This window comes from Ambystoma mexicanum, chromosome 2q (assembly GCF_040938575.1).
Source record: "Ambystoma mexicanum isolate Mex_15411 chromosome 2q, UKY_AmexF1_1, whole genome shotgun sequence".
Lineage (NCBI taxonomy): Eukaryota > Metazoa > Chordata > Amphibia > Caudata > Ambystomatidae > Ambystoma > Ambystoma mexicanum.
The window spans coordinates 877,701,011-877,722,417 of NC_090924.1; the positions used below are offsets into that span (position 1 = coordinate 877,701,011).

The 21,407-nt window shown below is 41.7% G+C and overlaps 1 protein-coding gene across 4 annotated transcripts in view; it reads right to left on the bottom strand.

The window, feature by feature from the left end:
* The window catches only part of PDSS1 (decaprenyl diphosphate synthase subunit 1), a 664,271-nt gene that overhangs the window by 139,025 nt on the left and 503,839 nt on the right, over positions 1-21,407 (bottom strand). For all 4 annotated transcript variants that reach the window (XM_069648132.1, XM_069648131.1, XM_069648133.1 and 1 more), the window contains one exon: positions 19,738-19,851. In XM_069648132.1, the coding sequence (XP_069504233.1) occupies positions 19,738-19,851 (114 nt within the window). The remainder of the gene's footprint in view (positions 1-19,737; positions 19,852-21,407) is intronic.

Consider the following 21,407-nt stretch of genomic DNA (forward strand, 5'->3'; position numbering starts at 1 on the left):
ATGCAGCTGTTGAGTTCTGCTCCCAGGAAGAGCACCGTATTTTTCGGGTATTGGACAGGATTTGGTTTTGTTTATTGAAAAACCTAGCCCCTTCAGAAGGTCCATGGTTTTTGTGAACAGGGAGTAGAACCCTCTTCCCATTTGTTTTTCTGGAACCGGTTCTATGGCCGCTTTTTGAAGCAACTTGCGGATTTCCATTGTCATATGTTTCATGAGGTGTACCTTGCGTGGAATGGGAGCAAGGGATGGGGGTTGGTCCAGAAATTCAAAAGTGTGACCCTCGCAAATCACTTGCAACACCCACTTCTCCAATGTTATCCTCCGCCAGTGTTGCTAATAGTGGCTTATTCTTCCCCCCCCCACCGGGGTGTGTTGTGGGTGGGGAAGACATGAGTTGTCTATTTTGTTTTTGTTTTGCTTTTTGGCCTGGTTAGAGCGACGTCTCCCCCTTTGGGTGTATCTGGCCGTCGACTGATGGTATCTGTTATCTTGAAAGGTATTGCCACGTGTCTTTTGACGGTTAACACCTCTGTACTTGGATGATGATCCTCGAAAGGATCTGCATTCCTTGTCCTTAACCCTTAAGAGAGCTGTTAGCTCGAGCTGTATCACTGTCCGTTTTAATTCCTTTGAGATGGCCATCAATCTTGTTGCGAAAGAGATAGTGTCCATCGAAGGGCATATCCAGTATTTTATTTGAGCTTGGACCTCTGTTCTGAAGTTTATTGCTCTCATCCAGGCTTGTCTTCTTAGGACCGTACAATGGGCCATTTGACGAAACCCTGATTCGGCAACTTCTACCGCTGCGTCAATCATATGAACGGATGTAGCTTCACCGTCCGATATGATTGCCCTAGCCTCTTCTTGAAATTCCGCCGGTAGGTGTTTGGATAGCTTAGACATGTAAAGCCATAGTTTGCGGTCAAGGCCCGCTGTCATGGCCAGAGCTTTGGCCGCCCTGATGGTAAGGGAAGCTGACAAGGACACTTTCTGGATTATGTGCTGTAGAAAGTAGTCAATATAGGTTCCTAATGGCTGTAATATTCCACCTGTGGCTGCCACAATGGGTCTGCCTGGGGGATTAGTTAGGCTTTTGTGTATTTTTTGGTAGAAGATAAAATGAGGTGTTGAAGGTTGTGGTTTTGTAGGAATGCCTTACTCTTTCTCGTAATCATCCCTAATTCTTCTGCCCTTGTAAGTAAGGAATCCAAATTGTTACACATGGTGTTCAAGGGGTCATGGTCTATTTTGACATAGACTGAATGATCATTGAGCTGTCTTCTACATTCTGTTTTGTAGTCTTGTGTGTTTTGGAGAACCAATGCTCCTCCTTTGTCCGCTGGTTTTATTGTGATGGTTTCATCCGTGTATAGACCTTGTATGATGGACATCTCACCTCTGCTAAAATTTAGATTTCTAGGTGTGCCGAAGTGTATTTTCTTAAGGTCTGCTAAGACCATTTTCTCGAAGATGTCTATAGATGGTACATGGATGGGTGCCAGAAAAGTGCTTTTGGGTTTAAATTCTACAAGGTCCGGTGGACTTTGTTGACCACTGTTGTCTTTCTCCATCTCTGCAAAAGAATACTTTCAGTTTAAGTTTCCGTGTAAGCTTGTGGAGTTCCACTTTGGTGTTGAATATGTTTGTCCCGAATGTTGGTACCAATTTCAAACCTTTCTGAAGAACTGCGTTTTCTTGACTGGTTAATAGTCTGTCAGAGATGTTGACAACTAAGTTCCCCGAGCTTGGTACCTGGTGGTCACCCCTGGACCTTTTCCTCTTCCCCCTCTGCGTTCTCTTCCTCCCCGGCTGTTGTCTAAAAAAAGATTGTTGGGGCCTCTTTTGGTTCCAGATGGTGCGCTGCCTTCTGTACTCGTACCTTCTGCTCCCTGAGATTGTTCTTGGGGATTATTTGTCTCTCTAGTAGAATCTGTGTCCGAACTACTGCTATCGGAGTTAGGGTTCTTGGATTTAGGTTGTTGGTACTGGAATTTGTCTGCCCATGTGTATACCTTGTCTCCGAGATAATCAATGTGTCACAACGAAATGTAAGTATCTTCCTAGCTTCCAAGTCTGATTTGTATTTCTCAAGTCGTTTATTGACGTCAATCAGAACGTCTGCAACGATTTCTTCACTGGTAAGAGTTGTAATCTCTGTTGTCAGATCCTGCATTTCCTGCTCTAGAATAATTAAATTGTCGGATAATTATTTGATGGTTAACAGAATTAAATCTAAGGAACATTTATTCAATATTTGTTCCCATTTAAGTACGAAGTCCTTACTTTCCTTAAACAAGGTTGGTCGTATTAAAGGAGATGTGATGCAACATCCATACACAGGTGAAAAGATCAAACTAAAATGTTTTGCTACCTGCAACACAGAAAACACAACATATTGTATACGTTGTCCATGTGGCTTATATTATGTAGGAGAGACTGGACGCAAACTTAAAATCAGAATCAACGAGCACAAATCCTGCATAAGAAATAAAAATGCCAACTCAGCAGTGGCCAGACATTTCATGGACAAAAAAACACAGTGTGGCACAATTCAGATTCCAAGCACTTGAAACTACTGAGAATCTAAAAGCAGGCATCGATACGAAGAAGAGAAGACAGCAAAGAGAAGCCTACTGAATCGATCGCTTGGACACACTTACCAAATATACAAATGAAATTACAAAATTACCCCTAGAGGGATGACCGAAGAGTTTGATTTGAACTGTTTTTATGAGTCATGAGACATGACTGTTGATGACACATGCTATTCATTTCTTCACTTCTAGCAGCATCTCCAATTGGGGTTACCTGTATGATATATGATAAATGATACGACAGGAATGGAGCCCAGTAAGCATGTGCTTGAAAATTCTTGAGTAATATTCATTTATTGTAGTTAGACAGTTAACTTTCCGCACCACTATTGTACAATTATAGGTGATTGAGTTTGAAACACATGACCACTAACATGCAGCATGCACTCAAACATATTAATATATAAATCAGATTTTTTATCTCCTTGATTATACTCATGAATGAAATGTCAATTGTCACACTGTCATCATTCCAGCAACACGAGCCTTACATGGGAGCACTCGTTTAGTGCTTTTCAGCATTGATTGTTACTTAGAACTATCATTAACCATATGTGATACATTACCGCCTTTACATTAGGTCAACTACCACCTTTTATATCGACATGCAGTAATCTGCTTAGATATTACCCACACAAAGATGGCCGACCGCATTTGCGATGAGCAGCCATCTTGTTTGTGCATGTTGCCATGACAACGCTTCAACTTCCCAGTACTACTGACGAACACTCGCGTTCGCCTGCACAGCGAGTTAGCTAGCAACACGACTCACGGTCGAAAGGTAAGAATCTACCAGTCCTGGTTTCTATTAGATACACGATTAACTTGTTTATTCACCAATAGACTACGCATATTGTGTATAGATTCTATATCAGCTGCCGTTAGAAAGACATTCAGGTCAGTGTTATCTCTCAACACTTGAGCACTCTTTTACCGTAATACATCACATAATTGGGACACTCACCCTCAGACGACACGATACACTAAGTCATTGCTCTCACTAATAAGCAATGTTTAAATGTCGTTACATTAACACAACACGTTGTGGCAAGTTGGTCTTTAATGCATATAAGGCACAACATATAACACCACAGTAACACAAGGGACCACAATTTAACGTTGCCTCTTGTGTGTTAGCAACTAATCAGATAATGGTTAAAAGTAAGGCATGGACACCACCCAGAACAATGACATGTGAGCACTAAGCATGGTCATCTAATGTTACTGTACGAAGGAAATGAATATGAAATGCATTGCAATGTCATGAGTGTAATTCTTTGAATTTACGTCATCTTTTTTCTTATTTTTCTTATCCCTCTCTTAATAAACATTTCTTATGTGTTTGTTTGTGCTATGTTGTGGGTACCTTGTAATGATACTTGCGTGTACTGGTTGCTAATGTTGAATAGTGGAAATATGAATAGTTAAGGCCCTGATGAAGAATGGAATATCCGAAATGCATTGGCCAGAATATTTGTTTGCTTTGTAACATGTTTGCCTTGAAACAAGTTTGAAGAAACTCACATTACAGTGAGATATAAATAGAAATTATTTTATAACCAACAACGACTCAAGTGATCATTAAACAATAAGAAGGGATTGAATGAACTTAAAATAATTGAATTACCCCTTAGTGGGCAATACGGGTGTGCGGCCCACACTGAAGGCTAATAGCCTAGGTCTCTCTTTTTCTCTCCTGTAATTGTTTGGGCCCAGCACGGTGGCACTCTACGGTGGGCTGCACCCCACATAAACTTTTATATTGATACATATAATTTTGCAAGTATATCACCAACTACACAAAAAATAAGCAGTGCCCACTCATCTTCTCATCTGTTCAAGGACACTTTCCTGCCATAGCTTCTAATTTTTGCCCTTTCTTGTCAGGTGGGGCTGACAAAGGAGATGACTAGTTCGCCAATTTCTTTCTGGCTGCTACTGTGATTACGGAATCTGGCTTTGTATGCCCTCTTAGGCATAGTGGCACCGTGGCCGGGCTTTGTATTTCTTTTCTGTCTGCGAGACGAGAGCAGGTGTGGACAGAGATGTAGATAATATATTTGCTACGGAGTCCCCTATGGTATCTAAAAGAGGGATAGGGGTGATTGTTCTTCTACGCTTATCCCTATGTTCATTTAAAACAGACTTCTTTTCTTCTGATGTAACTTGTAGCTTGAAAAGATCTGCTGCCTTGCTGATAATTGTATGGAACGATACCAAATCGCCAGATGGCGAAGTCTCTCCTGGAGAATCCTTTTTCCTGGGTTTCTCTATTACGTAGTCCCATTAGCTTTGTGTGTCTGGGTTGTGAGTAATCTCCCCTTCTTCAGGGTCTGAGAAGTCTCTAAAAGGGTCCTCCTGCCAGTCTTGAGACCAAAGTGGTTGATGGCACTACCGTAGGATCCCTTGAAGGTGAGCGTGGTCTTGGTCTAGGCGAAGACTTCGGTGGAGAGACTCTTGTCAGTGAAGCACTGCGTGTCCTGCTCATAGATCTGTGAGGAGGTTCTGGTGAACGCAGACTTTGAGGTCTGCTCTTGGGAGGAGAGCTTCTCTGCATGCTATGATGAGGGGATATGTCTCTCTGAGGAGATCTTGTGTCCCTCGTGGTAGAAGATAAATTCCCTCGGTTTCTGGCACCTGTTCAATTCAGGAATAATTATTTGCATTGACTCCATGAGTGCTGGGTCGTTTAGTTCTGTGGGCGCCTACGTAGTGGGGTGCCAGGGTGGACTATTCTCCTTAGGGGTGAGAATAGGTTGTTCATGCATTATTTTGGTGTCAGAAAAATCTTCCTGTAAAATGATGTCTGGCAGCTCTGCCATCTCTCTTAGGGGAGACAACTGCCTTATTGGTTCCTCGTGGACCTCTGGAGTGTAAGGGTCCGTGCCACTTGGTTTATCTGTGTTATCCTCATTGGACGGCGTAACTGGGATGACGGTGGACGGCGTCTCAGGCTTGTTTTTATCTGTTGACGTGGGAGTTGGTAGTTTTGCCAATGATTTTGTTGACGATGCCGATCGCTTCATCGACGAGTGATGAACCCTTGGCTCAGTCGACGAGGGCTTTGTGGACAAATGAGCAGTTTCCCCGTCTTCGTTGATGGTCTGGTTGTCGATGAGCCTTTATCACTGGTACCGCTCGTAGACAGCGGTTTCGTGGACGATTGCCCTCCCCGACGAGTTTTTAGAAAACACCTCCTTACCTTTAGAGGTAGTTTTTTCCTCAGAATGACGTTTTTTCTGGCCCCCAGAGCTCAGAGAAGGTGTGAGGGAAGTCATCTCCACCTTTCATATGCTTTTATGAGATGGGGAAGTGCTCCTTTCCACTGAAGAGGCCCTTCTATTTGAAGTTTGCCTCTCAGATGGTTTTATAGATTTGAGAGGGGCTGTCTTGACAGATTCCCCATCAGAAGAGTGGCACTTAGACTTGAGGTGTAGTAAAAGTCGCCTGCGCCTGTCCAGCAAAGCTTTGTTGGTGAAGGTCTTGCAAATGTCACACTTGTGGATCTAATGAGGGCATAGGCAGCAGATACACTGGTCATGAGGGTCCGTCATATCAACAAGTTTCTTCTTGCATCTGGTGCAGTCCCTGAACAGAGAAGGCTTTTTGGCAGTTGGTATCTCCTCAGCCATGGTGTGAAGTGGTCTTTCACTTGACGAAAATAGCTCGAAATGTAGTGTTTTCTGGTCCTAGAAACACACAACCAGTAGTACTTGATCAGGAGATCAAAAGAGGATATATTCTGAAAAAATAGCTTGAAACAGCTAAGGTTAGAAAAATGAAAAGCTCAGAGAGCTGGAACATTCCCTCGGTCAAGATTGCAGTGAAAAATCTGAAGATGGCTGCCTGGGGCGGAACTTAAGTCCTGCCACCTCATTGGTTAGGGTCATAAAGGACCAAAGTCAGGTGGAGGGACTACACAAGTGAATGCCTCATTGGGCATAATAGACACTCTCCATTATTTTTTTCTATGGAAATAATGTATACATTTAATTATTAATCATTATTTTAAATCACAGAGTATTACGGTCTGACGACGGGGAATATTCAAGCATCTGAATCTATGAAAGAGCCAATGCTGGAGAAATTATTATTAACACACACAAAAACAAGAGGGAATATTTTCTTCTAATAGTGTTTTTGAAAACGTTAAAAGATGTGCATGTTTTAAACGCCAAGAACCAATAGAAAGGTTTTCCCTGAACTTATGGTACTGAAGAGAGACATTTCACCTTTAGTTGTGCAGTGGTGAAGTGTCCGGTCTGCAAACCTGATGACTGCGGTTCGTTCCCAGAAGATGGTTTTAATTCATAAATTCAAATATGACATTCAATGTTGCTTATTTTAGCTGGGGGCGGAGGGGGCGTAGTCCACCATCTGAATAAAGTGGATGGACTCCGTCCACCCGCCTGTACCCTCGACTTGAGCCCTGGGCCTGAAAGTATCCTTTACAGCTCTGTTTAAATAACATAGCTCAGCACTAATTCAGATGGTGCTGGAAGAATATGCACCAATGGCATAACATAATTTTTGTGTTTAGTCCTCAGACAGAATCAAAGGGTCACTCTGTGCTTCGTAAGCTACCAATTAAGATGGTAGAAGACCCCAAATTCACCGGCAAAGCTTTGTTCCAGCACAGGGGTGTTGGATAAGAAGCATAGAAGGGGAATGGACGAGAACCTCATTAGGAAGAGATGGTGGCGCCATACAAGGTTACAAGCTGGCAGAGCAGAAGCAGTCTCTCTCATAGGCACCATTTTAGGATTGGTTGCTTCCTACACTCTGCATTAGCCCTGAAAGTCAGAGATCTGTCAATTGGCCTCTGCTTCTCACAAAGATTGGAGAAAAGCTTCAATGGGTATGACCGATATCTCTGGGCCTCATCACCAAACAAAGCCTACATGGCAAAACTCTGTGGTCGAAGTGGGCAGGGGCGGTTGGGAGCACTGCTCCTCTACTTTTTTAAAATTATGCTTTACTGGTCCTATACTTTTATTTTAAAAAGAAACTGTTCCGGAAAGGTTTTGTTTTAAAATAAAAGTTTAGGAATTAGCTGAAACTTGCACTTCAGTGCACTGAACTGTACGTTCCCTTAAACAGCAGGCGCATTTGTTTGGGGGGTTTATATTGCGTGTGGGAGGGGGCATGGCGATGGGGTTTGTGTGGAGTAGGGGTAGGCCACCAGGGAACACAGTTCCTCTACTTCTTTTCGTACACTTTGACCACTGGCAAAACCTTATGAACAAGAGAAAGGCGGAACAAACAATTGGGTTGCCAATTCTCACCTTAAATCTTGCCTTTAAACTTAAGAAAGTACTTTAAGAATTGTATTACCAATAAATGGCCAGCGGACACTCACCTCACCTAGGGGGAAAACTTATTTCTTTCCAAAAACAAGAGTATTTCTTACACATAAGAACAAGGGTCTATGGAAAAAAAGGTTAAATAAAACCTCTTGCATGCTGTTTGACAAGGTAAAAGCATGTGTAAGTGTTTCAAGGTCCTACCTTTAAAAAAAAAAACTTGCGCAGCTTCAATGGTGTGGGAGGGTGCATGCACTGGTGCTTTAGCAATACAGACAAGTGACACGTCTTGCCTAGTTACAACCAAAAGTCCCGAAACCATCACCTAATCTTGTGCAGGTTTTGACCGTTTCATAAGTTTTAAAAACAAGTCTGGTTTTAAGAACAACTGGTACATTTTCCATCATGTTCCACTTTCTTGGAAATGGTTTCCTCTAAACCACCTTGTTTTGCGTATCCGCAAGCAAGCTTCTATAAGACTTACTTGTCAAATCTCAATATACTCTCCCGTGATCAGTGGTTTGTGATTTAGGAAAAGAGGCACATTCCCCTGTCTGCCCCGTCAATACTGTAAAAAGTGACACAAGGAAACACAAACATCCCCAAAACAAGGAAACCCATTTATTTGAAAGATTATGGTACATGCAACATCAAGAATGTAATTGATGGACTTTGTTGCCCTTGTGGGATATACTATACTGGTAGGTCGAGACAAAGCTAAACCCCAATAGCCAGAACATAAGTCGCACTGTAAAGCTTGCTCATTAAAATCTCAAGTTTCAATACTGTTTATGGAACATCAACATGTTTTCTCAGCTCCAGTGTGTGATTTTACAGATATTAAAGATTCCCAGAGGCGCACATAAACCACATTGTTTGGATAAAAAAACAAAATGGATGAATACTGATTTAGTAGTTTTATCTACTTCGTCAGATGTGCAATTTGCATTTAATGAAAAAAATCACTGTACAATCTATTCTCATAAATCCACATGCTAATCATTTTCATCTTTGAATGAGACATTGTCATTTGTCCTCATATTTTGACATTTAGTCAATGTATGACATCATTGTATTTGCAATCCAATTACTTTGTTAAATATGGACTTTACATTTACCTGTGATTGGATATTTGGCAATGGCTAATTACTTTTTTGGTTTTGAATGTACAGTCTTATGAGTCATACCGTATTCAAATGTTTGATTGTAGAATACGCTTTGTCTCATTCATATTGTACTGCCGTTTTAAGTATCCATGTACTTTTCTGTAATTGTTCTTGCAACGTCTCAGATGGTGTTTGATCCACGTGATACTCATAAGTTATTGGTAAACATCTAATCAATTTCTTTTAATTATTCTGAGACCAATATTTATGTCCAACTGTCGTTTTGGAAGATTCTATTAATTTTACCAACTAAATCTTTTTTGTTTTCTAGGTTGTTCTCATTCAGTGAATACACTTAGTAAGAATTAATGTTATTTTTTTTTACTTGTTATCCACTTACCTCTGTACACTAAAAGTATTGTTCATTTTTCTATCTTCTAATATTTAGTCCATATTGGTTTTGTAAAGTCCATTGTGACGAATCCCAGGATGTCGTCACTGCTTCTGTAGGGGGAGCCCCTTCGCATGAGTCCATTTAGGTGAGGCTGCTACCAGATATTCCACCTGCGGGTGGTACTCAGACGGGGCGGGGGATCTCATTGGAGGGGAAGCCCCCGGTGGAACTAGTGACGACTATTGTGGGAGAACGCGGTATCTGCCCAAAACCTACACCTCTCTTCACCCCTACTCTCCTATCCCAAATACCCCTATAACATGCAAGACAAGAAAGGAATGAGACAAGTAAGAATAGGGGTTACTATCATGAAGATCCAAGCCAAGAAACCATGACAAGGAAGAGGTGCGGATCCTCAGGGATCAAACAGAAGAACTTAAGTGAACAACCTAGTCTCCAACTACAGAATGTATTGGAAACAGAACTGACAACGGACTCACCCAAATGTCAGATGCTCCAGAGAAAAACCTGCGCTCAGCAGGGAGAGCAGCAGGAGCAGACCCAGGCAAGGAGATGCAGAAATGGTGGTGTATACCGGACACGCTGGGCAAACCGAGAGACTGGCTCGGGAAAGGGCCAGCAGCGCAGCACTGCAGGACGACCCGGTTTGGCTAGGAGAGACACGCTGAACAGGTCAGGAGCCGTTGCAGCAAGCCGAGAAGATTTCAAGAGCAACGACGAGGCAGAGAAAGACATGGGGAAGCCTGCGACTAGGTCTTGGCTGTAGCCCTGCGCTAAAGGTATTTGGGTGGCTGAACCTATGGTTGGGAGGCCCATGAGGGTACAGGAAACCCTAAAAACAACTGTGTATGAAAAGTGGGGGGGGGAATAGGATAACCCCTAGGCGACACTAAGAGAAACAATATTAATATATTGTAATGAGGGGAACAGGGTCTGGGACCCTTACAGGAGGAGGACATATCATGTAACAAGAATACCTAATCTTCTTTGTGACAGTACTTGTAGGGAAAGCGACCCAGGGCTGTCGGATAAGAGAGGAGACTCTGAAGAGAACTGTGATAATAAGACATACGAACGCAGTACTTAGTAAGAGAGTAAACCAAGTCTGCATATAAGACACCATAAAGCGATTTGTGAGGATGAACACAGAGCTTGGCAGGCGAGTACACCAATTCTGTGTTTGGGACTAAGAGACCTGATAGAGAAGGAAAATAGGTCTGCCAACTAGGGTCAGGGGCCCTCCAGAGTATGGAGAAGCTTCCAACCTCCTTTTCTTCATCACAGTGCCTGGCAGAAGGAAATCAGGTCTGCCAACCAGGGTCAGGGACCCACCACAGCTTGGAGGAGCAACTAAGCCATTCTTCTTCGCTGCAGTGCCTGGTAGTAGGAAACCAGGTCTGCCAACCAGTCAGAGACCCACCACAGCTTGGAGGGGCATCCAAGCCCCTCTTCTTTGTCGTAGAAGAAAATCAGGTTTGCCAAGCAGGGTTTGGGACCCCAGAGACAGAAGAAGCCTGAGAAAGACTGGTTTTGGGAAGGGAGACATTTCCCCACCAATTGTTGAACTGTATCAGAAGCCTGAGGAAGTCTGGAGAAGGGAGACAGTCCCCCAACATTTGAGAAACTTGCAAACCAAGAACTGCCCTTTTTGTCCAGGGGAAGGCAGTCATTGCTGTGGGCTAGGAAGGGCTTTTTATTTAGTTGAACAGAATGAGGGACATAGAAGGATTCTAACAGAACGTTGGACCTTTGCTTTTGGACATCCAGACTATGACATTAGTATTTTTGGTTGAAGCAAGGAAACCCCCTGTTGGGGCTAGATAGGGTTTTCTTTTCGTTTTCTCACTTGAATAAAAGCTTATGCCAAATCACAATGACCCCTTCCGTGTCAGAGTCTTGCTTCTGCACTTTTACACCATTTTGCACCTAACATACAAGAATGTTTGATAATGTATTGATTTTAGCTACATCTATGCTGATTACAGTTGGAGCAGTTTATAGTATCTTAACACTGAAGTGTCTATATTACAGCCAATAGTCCACTTCTTATGTTGCCTTTTTTTAGGTGTATAGACACTAACCAATAAAAAGGGAGTCGTTTAAATAAGATTAGCCTTAATATTTTTTCAATGGTGGGCAAATAGTCACCTGGTTCTTCTTTCTTTTACACTATTATTTGTGTCTCTGAATAGAACACAAGAATAAAGTCGAGTTTTGTTGAGTTAGAAGTTGAACAAAACACTGCATTGTATAATATATTTGGGAGATTATACATACATCCTGACTACAATGAATTATAGATACATTAAGTACATTAGCACTGGTAGATTTTTACAATTTTTTCAAACTAAAAAGTGCTTCTCTTTACGCTTTACAGAAAATCTTGATTCCAGTAGCAGTTCATCAACATTAGTCTTTACAACATATTCAATAAAATCCATAAGGTATTAACAAACATTTCTTGTGATCTATATTTTGAATAGTGCTAGAGTTATTTTTGCTTTAATTATTAGGACATCAGAATTTTAAGTCCTGACGTACGCTCTATTAGAATCCAAAATGCATATTGGTTATCACACTGATTTTTCTGATGAATTGTCAAAACATTTAACTTTCATATTAGATTCCATCTATATCTCATGCAGTGGCAGAGACAACTTTAAGTGTCCGAGGGGACTGGGTTCTGCAGCCTGGTGTATGTCTGCAAGTTAGGCCAGGGAGTGGTGAGAGCTACAGGGTAGGCAAGTGTGACGAATGCCCGGATGTTGCCACTTTTGCCCTAGGGGAGCCACTTCCCAGGTTGGCTGTGCATCCAAGAGAGCAAGGGGAAGGAAAGTATTATCCCCGACACAGGTTTGGGGACATTGATCTTCATAGTCACATGACCTGGCCAAGTGGTAAGCCAGGTTGGTGGTAACACCAAGCTAAGACAAACCAGGGGAAGGGAGTCATTCCCTGTGGTGTTTGTGGACAATTGTGAAAGGCCAAGAGACGGGAGTAATTCTCTTGGAGTGTGAGAAGCTGGAAGAGAACTGGGGAAGGGAAAGATTACCCCCAGGAGTTGTAAACCATGTGAGAGAAGCCAAGAGAAGGGAGATGTTATCTTAGACATGTGAAAAGCCTGTGGGAAATCAGGGGACGGGAGACACTGTGCTCTGGTATTGGTGAACATTGTGAAAGAAGGCCAAGAGAAGGGAGTCAATCACTTGGCAGTGTGAAATGCACCGAGAGGCCCGGTAAGGGAAGCCACTTACGCTGGTATTGGGAAAACCACTGAGAAACCTAAGGAAAGTTAGGGGGTAGCGAGCCATTCCCCTAACGCAGTGAAGACACAAGACTTTCTTTTTATATGTCTTGATGGAGCCCTAATGCAAGGAACATTTTTGAGAATGTATGATTTGTACCTTTCTGAGGAGAACATTCATTTACCCCATCCAGAAGTGAACTTTGTCATTCTTCTCGACCAACAAAATCACCCCTTTTAGCTTTGCTAATTTAGAGGGAAGGAAATAGGTTTTGACACAACGGTGGACTATTTGGTTTTGACGGACCTCCCGAGCATCCTTAGTTTGTTTGAGGCAGGGAAGCCCCTCTTAGAAATAGAGCCAGGTAGGGTTTTTCCTTTTACTTTTGATCTAATTAAAGTCTATAGGCAAAAGCAAGCCACCTGTTAGTCAGTCTCCTACTTCTACACCCTTACACAAGGCAGAATGGAGTCCTAGAACTTCCACCACAAGAGCGGCCACCTAAGCTTCTCCACAGGGGCAGTCCACTTCAACCCCATGTTTTGTTTTGAGGTCCTAAATCTAGTACCCAACATCCCGCCGTAGTCTACATACCTGAGTTGCAATTGTCTTGTGCCTAATTGGGTCTTGCTACTGTCTTTCTGCTTCCTTAAATTGCCCGACTCCTGTCCAATTCTTCAACACTTTAATGTGCTCATACCTCTGCCTAACCTCTTGCAATACCCCCTAAACTCAGGGTGTCACTACTTAGCACTGCACACTCAGTTATCCTGTGCCAATGGTTCTACAATGTTTACTCGCAGTCCGATTTCATCAGTCTGGTTTCTCGTGCTTCGACTGATTGCTCCGAGTAAACAGCACTGCTTCCAGAAACGGATACGACAGTGTTAAGTTATGAATGTGAAGTTAGTACGTTCTCATGGGATAAAGCTGTGAACTGCTTTAAATTATCGGTTTCAGTAACAAACAAACTTATGCAACCACAAGCTATATAACACAAACATACTTTTTCATGGCTCACCGTTTCATAAGTGAACGACACAGAAGCATCCGACTAGCTTTGCTTATTTCTGCAACAAGGGGCCGTTATTATTTTTCACATGATTTACAGAAATATGTCAATAATGAGGTTTCATTACCGACAACTTGCCGTACTAACATTTACAGAGAGTAATAATTCGACATTGAGAGACGCTGTTCAGTATTTTAAGGACTTGTAATCCTTAGATTTATACATGTAAAGAAAAGGATAATTTGTAAAATATACGACATACATTACATGGTGTATAATAGTAAATATGATTTATTGTGACAGAAATTAAACTAAAAAGTCACATGGCAAAATATATGCCGTCATCAAGAGAAAAAACAGTTATGTCATGAGGCAATAAAAGTTGGTGGGAAAGTTTGCAATATTATATGAATGACTGCAGAGGAAGAGCAAGCACAGAGGATGAAAATATAAAGTTCACAAGAGACCATAATCATGTTCCTGACAGGAGTAAAATAGAAGTAAAGGAAAAAATTCAAAGAACTAAAGAGAGCAGAAAAGGAATCAAATACGACTGGACACTTAGTTCAAGATGTAATTGGAGAGTTGTCACTTCATCTGACTGGTGATATGCAGAGTGAAAGATTGTTAAAAAGGCAATTTTGTTTCACACACACCAGATAAAAGAAAAAAAAAGACCAAAAATACCCAAAGCACTTCAGGATGTAATATTGCCAGATGAATACAAATTAACACAACATGGAGAACAATTTTTACTATTCAACCGCGAAAATAGGATGAACAGATGCATCGTTTCTTCCAACAAAAGGGGCTTACAGAAAATTGGTGGAAGTATGCACTGGTTGATGGACAGTACATTTAAATCTTACCCAAGCCCTTCAATCAATGTTTTAGTATACAAAGAATGGTTGTTGGCACCTTTTTTCCATTAGAATATGTTTTAATGAACAATCGACTTGAAAAAAACCCTCTAAAGAAATGAAAATAAAGGAACATTTTTCTTTATAAGAGTCACATCCAAAAACACGTGGTTTGGACTTATTATTGTTTTCATGGTATTTATTGAGCGCGGTCCTAACTTCGAGAAGCAACAGAGCGCTTTACAGAGGTATACAACAATACAGATACATAACAGAGCGCTTTTCAGAGGTAACAGAACAGATATACAGAGGGGGTAGGATACAGAGACGCACAAAGGAGGGGAACAGCTGTACCAGGTGGTGGTGCAGGCAAAGTCTAGCGAGTCAGGTGGTGCTAGCGGCGATGTGATGGCCTAGGTGTTGAGGAGGAAAGATTCCTTGAAGAGGTGGGTCTTGAGTTCTTTTCTGAATTGTAGGAGCCTGGGGGCGTGCCTGATGGGGAGGAGGTTCCATAGTCTGGGGGGGGGGGGTAGGCAGAGACAGCTTTTTTCCTGGTCCTTTCCTTTTTGCAGTGCAGATTTCGAGTCTGCACGTGTCCTGGCTTCTGGTGGCGCCCTGTCCGCCGAAGATGCTGACTTTGAATTAGCAGCAATAAAAGCTTACACTGAGACATTCCCAGAAACATTAATTCAAGGGTGTTTCTTTCATTTCAGTTAATTACTGTGGAGAAATATTAAAAAAAGGCTGATGTGCAAATTACAGTGAGTTCCAGTACGATATGCAAAAATGATGCACTCTAGCATTTGTGCCCAAAGAGGCTATTATAAATGCTTATATGAGCACTATATTGAATGATTTCTTCATAGCAAATGAAAACCAACTTGCTCAGTACATAGACACATTCGAGAAAACATGGGTGGGACGGCAGACCCGTTTTGGAAGAAGGCACCCCAAAATAAAGATTGCGTACTGGAATTGCTATGAGGCAATATTAAATAATTTGCCAAAACCTAATAAACTTGAAGCCTGGCCTCACAGTCTTAACACTGCAGTGGGTGGCACAAAACCAAACATATGGAAGTTCCCAAGGATAATACAATCTGAACAAGCCGTACAGGAAACTAAAAAAATACAAAAACTGAGTGGGGCATGGTTTGGAAATAAATCAATGAAACATGCAAAATGTTATAAAAATGTGAAAGGAATAGCGGAAAAAATGTCCTTTATGAAGTATTACAGACTACATAGAAAGTATGGCTTCCCATGTTACATTTGCCATTCATTAGTTAAAGGCGAATCCAGAATGTTTCCCAACATTTACCCATGTCAAATTTAAGCGCTGCTTTTGAAAACCTCACTTGATACGCCCCCTTCCGTATCAGTTACCTGCAACCCCGTTCAATCTCCTGCTCCCCCAAACCCTCATTGTCCGATCAGCATCGGACACTTCAGCCACCCCAACACCCTCTCTTCCTGCAGGAAAACATATTTCCCCTTTCACTGTCTGTTCCCAATGCGGGGGATCCCCTGCAACCCTGTTCTCCTTTGCACCATCCTCCCCCCAGACTCAGTCATCTACTCAGCAAGGGACACCCCCACCACCCCATCCCGCTCTCCCGTTTGCAACATACCTACACACATCTAACCCCCCCAAACATGCACTCCATTTACTGTTTTTAAAGTTGCAAGATGCATATAATGTGTACATATATATTCATGGTGAAAATATTTCTGGTGTATTCATGACGCATTACTACTTTTAAACACAATACTACTTTTAAACACTTTTGAATTTCCAAGTTTCCTATGTTTTTAAATGTATTCAATAAGTATTTTAAGTGTCAAAATAATTATAGTACATACACAAATTAATGAGTAGTGTTTATCTTTGTTAACAGCGTTTTTCGGTAAATCTTAATGCCGATTTATTACAGGATTTAAATAAATGCACATTTAACACTAAGTAAACTCCGGGTTTATCTTGGTCGCCCATCTGAAACAAGGAAGGTTACTTCCTCCGGTTGCATTTTACTTGTCCATCCGTAAGTAAACACTGGGTCTACCGTAATTGTGCCCCCCGATCAAAGAGAATGTAAAAACAAGCAGATCAGATTCCCTGAATCGATGATGCAGAAATTAGATGCAAGCAAATCAGACGTATTGTATTACGCAGTGAGTGATTACCAGTGAGCTCGCAGCAAACAAATCAGCTAGTACCTCCGGTCTTCTTTCAACCTCTCCTAACATATGTTGCTCCTCGACCATTCCTCTTGATGTCTTATCCTCTTCTAATTCACTCCCATGCTCTTTACCACTCCCTATCAAGTACCTCCTCTTTATTCCCATTATCTTCCTCCTTTCTCCACCAGATTTTCTTCTCGCCATTCACGCAAATCCCATCACCCCCCACTACTCTATGTACCAGCTCGTTAGCCTTCACCACTTCCAACCTGCTCTTCTGCCCCCTTTCTCTATAAGCCTCCCTCTTGTTCCCGTCTCAAACTTCCTTCAACAATACTTCACCAACAAACTCCCCTTCTGCAACTCCAGAACTCCCTCTCACTACTATGCACGGAGCTGGCTTTTATATAAGGCCTGGGATGAATAACCTGACCATAATTGGCAGGAGAGGATTCATTGGAGAATAGCCAATCCCTGGGGTGTCTTGTAGTTTTGAACTTTGGTAGACTTTAAATATGGCAGCTGTTAACTTGCATCCCATTCCAGAATGCTCTTTTTGCTGGTTGGGCTGAGGGCGCTGTTCCTTCCCTCCCTGTGGCTGGTAGCCCTCCCCAACCCCCAGCAGCCATAGTGTTTTGTGGCTGAACCCTTTATACCACAGGTCAATGGATATGGAGAACCAGCCTTCACCTGGAGCATTGAGAAAAACGTCAAACTTGACTGTATGCATTTGTTTTAGTGTGAATGTTGCTCCCCCAGTCCCAAAGTGGGGCTAAAGGGATCTATTTCCCCATTGTTCCTGCAGCTGTAAGGGAGATGTGAGCTCTCCTCTTATTAAGTCTTTCCTCAATGTGGGGGGAAAAAGGTGATCTCTCTCAATGTCCTGTAGCTGTGTGGGTGAGGATTGCACATCTTTTTGCCACTCTGATTGTTGTATGGGGAGGGTAAGGGTTCCCCAAGACTATTCTCTTAGGGGGCTAGAAAAAAGTTCTGTGGAATGCCTTGGTTCATCCCAAATCAGTAACTGTTTCACTACTCCAGTTCGGGGATTAAGCCATGAGGTGGGATGGATTATGGAAAATCTAGTCTTGTTATTCCAGTTATGGTGGCAGAGCCCTAACAGCCTGGAATAGGGGAATCCATATTTGACTCCAGGATCTGGTCCAGATGATCCCTCTAACCCAGTGGCGGAATTCTGGAGCAAAAGTGCTGGACTATTGGCTTTTTCGCCAATGGGCTGGATGACTTTGCCTGGGGTGAAGACTGGTCTTAATGGCCTGGGATATCCTCTCTTCATGTGGCGATAACCAGATGTCACTTCATTACAAGGGGCACTGGCATTGTAAATTATTCATGATCAGTGGTGTCTAGGGAATATTTGCAGTGAAACAAATGATATCTACCTTCAATTTGCATAGGCAACTGAGCATAGTGAGGCAGCCCTATTCAATTTAGGGATGCCACAAGGGAGTGATGTTTAACCCCATCAAACCCCAAACCCCGGGCCCCAGCCCCTGATAAAGTGTTTAACATACTGGGATGAAATGGTGCGTTTAAAAGCATGTTTGAGAAAAATGGGGTAAAGCGCTACACAATTGAAAAGTTGGTTCTCTAAGGTAACACATGAAAAGATCAAAGGGAGCCCAGTCACCAACCATGCAAAGGAGCATTTCACAGCATTGTAAATGATATTCTTGAGGTTGCACCCACAATGCATGTCAGCATTCCAAAAGTAAATTACTTTCATGTCACAAACACAATATACAGTATGCTAGCATTGCCACAGTGAATCACTTTCACGATGATGCATCCACAGTATATGCCAGCATTCATACTGCAATTCACTTTTATGAAGCTGAGCCCATAACATATACCAGTACTATCACTGTATATTGTTTTCATGTAGTTGCACCTACAATATATGCCAGCAGTCCTATAGTAAATCACACTGATGTCTAACACATGATAAACTCCTGCATTCCCATTATAAATCACTTTGATGTCACACACTCACAACATATACCAGCGTTGCCACTATAAAAACACTCCATGAAGCTGCATTCACACTTTTTTTTAAAAAAAACATTGCTTTACACTTCGCTGCTTAGTACTTTTTACGTCTGGGCGTCAAAGGCAGAACTCTGAGGAAATAGTGTGGCACACAGGCAGGATAGCAGATCAGTTGCCTAGCAACCTGTGGGCTCCAGCATGCCGCTCATTCCTGCAAACGTTTTATTTCTGTCCTCGGCGAAGTAGCAGCCTGGCAGAGGGGGTGGCACTGGACATGAAGGAAAGGCCCAAGGAGGCAGTATCACCCTCTTCCTCCCCCGACCTCTCCCAACTCCAACCCAGGGTGCATGCGTACTGGAGGTAGAAATAATTAAATGAAGGCCATCGTAAAAAGAAAAAGGAATTATTTAATTCTAATTGGAATTTTCTACAACAGGATTGTAAAAATCTTTCTAAAGCCCTGTCTGATGGGAGGAAATTAGTTTAGTTATAAACAAGGTGGGCTTCCATATAAATCAATATTTGTGCCCATGTATGTGATGTATTACTAAACCATGACTATGCTGTCACATGTTAGTATCATCAGCAAGCACACCACCTACCCCCATTGCTAGCATTTTGTTAAGACAATATTTTCATGTACAGTAGGCTTATACAGTAGGCTTAAATACAACTTCATTAATTCAAAACATACACACACACGCATATAATAGCTTTAAAACAGACAAGAATCAATTATCAGCTATTCAGAGCACATCCAACATCTTCCTCATGGCTCTTGTAGAGCAGGGGAAGGTTGAGTGACCATAAATTATTCCAGTGCAGTAGTACTTTTTCTAACACCACCACAGTGGCGAGCAAATGCAACATGTTCACCATGCAGATTTAGGACTCTTGCATGTACGTAATTAACAGATTATGGTTAGGTAAATGGAATACATATATACATACAGATGAGTTAATTGAATAACAAAGGACAAACAATATATTTGGAAGATTATTTATTCTTACCTGCTGACAAGCAAATAAGACTGGGCCATTTGCTAGTCCAAGCCTTAGGTCTGCAGCAGCTGGTTTCCCCAATTGGTCTGCGCAGGCTGTAAAATCTAGGACATCATCAATCAACTGGAAAACAAAAATGTACCCAACTGTCACATCCATTAATTGAAACACTAACAATTCATTTGTATCAAAAAGAGCATGTATTAATCACATGTACTTTGGGGAAATAACACAGAAGGTATCTGCTACATTGCCTCATTCATTATGCTCCCTTCTTAAATTCAAGTGTGCTTTGTGCAAGCATTTCACCTACATGATTACGGAAATTGGTAGGGTTCTGAATAATACTTAGTTTATGAAAGTTCTGAAATCTCTGCATTTTGAAAACTAGTTACCAATTTGAAATGTTTGTTTTTTGTGGAGCTCAACATCTCTCATAACTTCAATTTGCTACTTGAACTTTCTGGCTTTGGAACCACTCTGGCGTTTTTATATTTGATCTTGTAGTCCAACATCTTATTATATTTCATCCACGTGATGAGTAAGAATGTAGAACCTCTCACATGCTCTTTTTTAGTTTTGGATACTGCAGGCAGAGCTTACCACGGATAGGAGAAAAAAATATTGGTATAGAAAGTATATGTGCATTTGGCGGTTTCTGGCATTTGTGTAAGGATACATATACACCAGTCGTATGACCAGTAGCAAGTTACCTTATCTAAATTATCGTCACATTAAGGTGATTTAAAACATGGATGCTGCAGAAACAGCTGTCTGAAAGTTAAAGGGGTTGCTGCTAATAAGTTGATGCTAGCTAAACCTTGCAACATTTGTAATTTAAAACAGCACTTTCTACCTGAAAGAACACCTGTCTGATAGGCAATTGTTTAAATGCTGCTAAGAAGCATCTTGTAGTGCAATAAACACCTTTTAACAAAGCATGCCTTGAACGACTTGATGTCTACACTAAACAGCATCCCAACACATTGCTCTGTAATTCGAGTACTTACACAGAGTCCTATATTATTTTGTAGAAAAGGCAAAGACTGACAAACATATCATTAATTGTATTGGATGATTTGTAGAACATTTTAACATATAAAAGTTACAAAGCTAAACATAAATGAATGGGAGCATGTCTGCCCATACATGTTCAAATTATGCCAACTATGAGCAATACTTTTCTTTCATTTTGGGGCAATTCTGTTCTCAGCGCATTAGCATATGGGCTTATTCTCGCATTAATTGGTTTTAACCTTGACAAGAGTGTTCTATCATTGGCAGAAGAGGGACAGATCTACTTTAAGTCACCGAATTGTCTTCCTTGCCTTCAACTTTAAGTCTGCTACCCTTTATTAGGGAGAATTTTCATTTCTGTGCCAATTCCCTTTAACCTTAGAGACCACCAGCTCTTTTACTGGACTCAGGGCTTTTTAATTTTTACTCCTGAGTGAGTGGGACCTTTTTCTCACTCAATCATTTGTTTTCCTGACTATGATTTTCTATGTTCCTTACTGTTTTATGGAGTCTGGTAAACTCCATTGGCATCTGCTTTTGCCTTGTGACACACAACACCCTTTGTGCAGTGCCACTGAGAACTCCCTTGGACTTCTCTTAATGTTGAACTACATTTTCTTGGGTGAAACACTGTTCCCAAGAATAGTAAAATGACCCCTGTC